At 43.6% G+C, this 5,091-nt stretch overlaps 1 protein-coding gene across 1 annotated transcript; it reads left to right on the forward strand.

The window, feature by feature from the left end:
• Nucleotides 1-5,091, forward strand: GRXCR2 (glutaredoxin, cysteine rich 2). The gene is made up of 3 exons (XM_009331460.1): nucleotides 1-348; nucleotides 2,884-3,099; nucleotides 4,912-5,091. Exons 1-3 carry the CDS (start codon nucleotides 1-3, stop codon nucleotides 5,089-5,091), a joined length of 744 nt encoding a protein of 247 aa, XP_009329735.1.

Consider the following 5,091-nt stretch of genomic DNA (forward strand, 5'->3'; position numbering starts at 1 on the left):
ATGGATGAGCACCAGAAGAAACTCAGTCAGCAGCGGCATGAGGGAAGGCCCCGCAAAGTGAGGTTCAAAATATCATCAGCTTACAGTGGTCGAGTGCTAAAACAAGTCTACGAAGACGGGCAGGAACTCGAGCCCCCGTGCAAAGAGCGCTCTCGGCGTTTTCTCCGCCACAGCTTTGAGCCAGGGGACCATTTCTGCGGGGCTGGGGAAGCGCCAGAAAACAGGTTTTACTCGCCAGCCAAGCTGACTGCCCAGCGGATCAGCATATTCAAAGAGGACAAGAAATACAGTCTCACCAGTAACTCTCCTCTCCTCAGCGACTACCAGTCAAGCGACAGTCCTTGCAGGGTAAGTAATGTCCAGCCTAGGGATGTCAGACTGTCTGGAAACCAACTTCCAACTAAACCATTTTTGGAGTCTCAAACTGGAACCGCATTCAGATAAAACTCATTTTTGTCAGTCCAGGATTTTAAAAGGGTGATTATAAATCTTCAGCATTTATCCCACAAATTCTGTATTCTGCTTACTCTGCAAATGGCAGGAGCCACACGTTTTGCAGCAGCGCAGTCAGCAAGTGAACAGCATCTGCTAGCTGTGCTCCATCTTCTCTCCTCACTGGGTTGATTTGCATCTGTCCATTTTGTAAAGTAAGATATAACATTTCCATATATATCAATATCTATACATAGTAATCCTAATGCATCTAAAGCAGTCAAATGTAAGGTGGATATTATCTTAGTTATATTTTAAACATTACAGTTGCATGGCTTGAGCTGGCAAAAAGGTTAGTGCCACCAGCAGTGTGCCAGTGAGCCTCTGAGCGAGGCATCCGCGTCCTCTGGCAAGTCAGCATTACCCTTCGGCTACTTTGAAAATCCCAGCTTAGTTTCACTGGATATTTTGTTAACATTTAATTAATGCCATTGATACAGAAGTGTCTCTTTAGTCCTAATAAAAAATAGTATGTGTAATATATGTTAAATTGGTTAATACACAGGGATTATATTCATTTTCTTACCCTGTTGAATTAGATGTATGTATCTTTTACTGCTATTTGGTTTTATCAAATCTAGGTGTACCAACTAAACAATTCATACAACGATGATGGTATATGGGCACTATTGATAACACAGCCATGTCACGCTGATATGCAAACTCTAAATGGAGTACGTTATATTGATATAATCAGCAGACTTGTAAAACTCGAGGTGAGTCTGCTCAGAGAAAAGGTGATAAAAAGGAAGATGGGTGAGGTAAGCTGGCTGGCTGAACCGATATCAGGCCTTTCCCTGGGAGATGGCTCATTCAGCTCCGCTTCAGACTGAACAACGAGCAGTTAGTGTCAGCAAACAAGTCAGCCCGTTGTCCAGTCCCCCCCTCGCACGCCACCCCAGTCCTGCAGAGTCTGCTTGGTGGCGGTGCCCCAGTAGCTTGCAGAAAGGTCAAGAATTGAGTGTATCTCTAGAAAGAAATGTGAGGTCGCTCAAATACACCAAGCGCCGTGATAGAAAGAAAGTTGTGTCATCGTCTGTCGTGGTCTTTGGGTAAGTAAGGACTGTCACTCTAGCACTTACACAACTAAAGAGACAAGTGCTTCAAAAAGTATAAAACGCTGTTCATGGCCTTGGTTTGAATATATTAAAAGTCTATTAATTCTTGGTGCTAATCAAAGCTGCATGTAGGAAACCCAGATGGCTGATACACTGGGCATCTAGTTTAGCTGAAAATATCAAACCACGATGAAACTTTCCTGCCTAAAGACAGAGCACTACTGTGATCTTATCCACACCATTAATTTGTTCTGCATTCTTGGGTAACGCTCACCTCTATTTCTAGTTTCCCTAACCATAAATATCTTGAGTAATCATGCTATCCAGTACCAGTTCTGCTTTGTATCAACATGCATTTGGTATTTGGAGACACCATGTCTCTGTAACAAATACGAGGCTTTTAAAGCCTTCTGCAAATGGTAAGTATTTGTGCTCACCTGCCCCCCCCCCCTTTTCCCCATGGGGAGGAAGGGGTCCCCAATTGCCAGGAGAGCCATCAGCCACCTCATGTCAGCTGGTGTGACTCTGGTGGGGTATTTTCTTAGGAAAACACCTCCTTTTGCATCACTTCTTGACACAGATACTTAAACAGAGCAAAATATGAAGAGTGTGTAAAACAATAAGCTATGGTAACTGCCATATGATACCTAGGGAAAAAGGGACCAGGTAAGCAAAATGCTGCTTTCAGAGCAGTTTGACTATATCGAGTTTAGCTTTAAAATCATTAGAAAAGAACACAAATTCAAGTGTCCCCACAGATGGTTATTTAGACTGGCTCCTCCCTGTTAGGAACACAATTTAGCATTAGATAATAAGAATTTTTTATCATCTGACCCTTTTGCCAGCATTAATAAATTACAAAGAAAAGCTTTCTTTTAAATCTGAAAAAAACCCCATCAAAGGCTGCAGAATAGGTCACCATCATGGGGAATTTCTACTTCTGGCCAAACCCCTGAAAACCCCTCTCCACCCCCCACCTACTCAACCTTCAAAGAAATGTACGTCAATCCCCAGTGTAGAGGTTGCTTTTCCATATAAGCCAACACCACTGCTCTTAGAATTGTGCTGTCTTTTTTTCTTGCATATGGGTCAGAATGAGAATTTACATCCCAGAAAGCCTTCCCCATCCAGAACATGACATTAAAGTGAGGCTCCTAAGGTTTGACCCAAAGTCTTGGTCTGATCCCATAGCTGTTCTGCTCAGTGCTGTGGGTGGTGGTGGTGAGCTGGCTTGTGCTGCAGAGTCAGCCGTCCAGATGATCGGGCAGAGGGGATCATCGGTGTTTGCAGAGTGTATTTATACAGGTGAGACATTGATAAGATCCTTCTACAGGCTTCCCCAATTCTAGATTTTGGCAAGATTATAATCTACACTAATAACCTGAAAATCATCCGTGCACCAATGGACCAGAAAGAGCTCATGAGAAGAATCATCCAGACTGAGGGAATAAATGACTGGGCCTTCATATACCGGGAAAGGAAAGAAAGATTTGGTGGTGGACATAAAAAAGATGTGGAAAAAAAGATTGCCTGCAACCAGTATGTGCAGGTAAGAGAGGATGGAAAGTGCTTTTTTTCCCCTAAGGCTTTTGGGTCTTACAGCCCCGGTCAGACCACTGAGTATTCCCACCCAAGCCCCATCTATGTCTGTATCTGGCACTTAACTAAATTTGGATTAAAAGCATCACTTTGTTCCTCTTTCCACTCGGGAGATAACCGATCAACGCTGCACTGCAGTTTGCGCTCTGGGAACAGCTTCCAGATGCTCACGTCTCCCACTTGATTCTTCCCCTAGAGATCACTGACATTTATGTAGCTTGGCTTAGGTCCATCCTTTGTCACCATCTCCCAGTGGAACAAAAGCAGGCCGGAGTTTCTCCAGCCTGACAAGGCTAAACACAGCTGCTCTGTGGTTGAGACTGCCGGAGGCTAAAATTTTAGTATCAGCTGAAATAAGATTGTGCCTTCCACTTGTTTCTCATGGGTTAGTCTTTGTTGGTCACAATCCCAATTAGTCTGACCATAATTTGATCCCACAAAACATAATGTTGTCGTGCAGGGCAAATACGAAGCATTACAGTTGTGTGGATCTGAGACTGACCTGTGCTGAGTGCGGGTTACCTTGGTCCTTCTGCAAGCACGAGCCTTGCTTATGGCTCACTTGCACAAAGACCCCATGAAAACTGAAAACAGCCCTGAGAAACTAAGTAGGAATTTTGGCCTTTGTCAGTGTTGAAATAAACTTGATTTTCAGAAAGAGGGCTTTAACGTAAAAGCCAAGATTCATCCCATCTACTGGCAGACACCTTTCCGAGTCATCAAAAAATCACTTCTGGCCTTCGGGGGAATATATGTTGAAAAAGACCTCCATAAGGTAATTGATTGCCTTCCTCCTCCAGCCGCCCTCACTGGAGGAGCACGCTTTGGAGGACAACAGCTCCTGTAAGGCATTGTTCCAGAGAAATCTGTTAACCTTGGAAGAACTCAGCAAAGTACTTCTGTTCTCCTTGATGTTTGGGAACAAAAAGTAAAACTTGAAAGTCCTAAAACTATGATTTTTTTAGAATAATTTTGGACTTCCTATACACTGGTATTATGAACATTCATTTAAAGATGACCAAACCACAGGAAGGTTATTCTTCTGAGAAGTCAATTAATTTGGACTATCAAATTCATAAGCAGGCACCGATATGAAGCATATCTGGCACCAGCTCTCCATATCTTAGTTAAAACTTCATTCTATACTGCTGCACAGGAATGATGCAGGACTCTGAACCTGACATCAAAAGAACGAACCTACGCTGTGCTACGTTCTTCCTGACGCAGATATTTAATCATTTCTGGGCTCTGTGGAAGCACTGAATTTTAAGATGGGATTTGAAAGAGGCTGTCTGGCACCCCGGGAGAGAGTTGCAGGCACAAGGGACAGCTCGAAAGAAGCTGTGCATGTTGGTGATGAGGGATTCGGGAGGGAGAGGGTGAGGAGAAATGCTCGAAGAAATGAAGCGTGGCTCAAAACTGAGGATACAGAGCTGAGAAGATGGATGTGTTCAGAAATGACAGGAAGATGGGTGGAGCTATGCAGACACTTGCAGGCAGAGAAAGATGAATTTGAAAGTATTGTGTTATAAGGCACATTAACTTCTCATTTTCTAGAAGTATCCACGAATTGTCCCCAAATATACAGGAGCCTTTTTCTTGAAGATCTTGCTGTAGAGAACTGAATATTATTGGCAGAGTGGCATGTCTGGAGCAGCAATTACTTAAAAGACCAGAAGACAGAATTTCCCTCTTTCAAGTATGTTACTGACTTTGGTGTCTGATATCCAGTAACAGATTTTTTTTTCATGATCTCTTTCAGGAAAGAGACGCTGAACACAGTTGTTCCCAGTGTAAAGGGTCAGGCTCTGCTCCTTGCTCACTGTGCCATGGAAGCAAGTTTTCAATGCTGGCAAACAGATTCAGAGAGTCCTACAGGGCTCTCCGATGTCCAGCTTGCAACGAAAGTGGCCTGCAGCCCTGCCAGATCTGTGCTGCCTGA

Source organism: Pygoscelis adeliae, unplaced genomic scaffold (assembly GCF_000699105.1).
Source record: "Pygoscelis adeliae isolate BGI_AS28 unplaced genomic scaffold, ASM69910v1 Scaffold108, whole genome shotgun sequence".
In the NCBI taxonomy this organism is placed as follows: Eukaryota; Metazoa; Chordata; class Aves; order Sphenisciformes; family Spheniscidae; genus Pygoscelis; species Pygoscelis adeliae.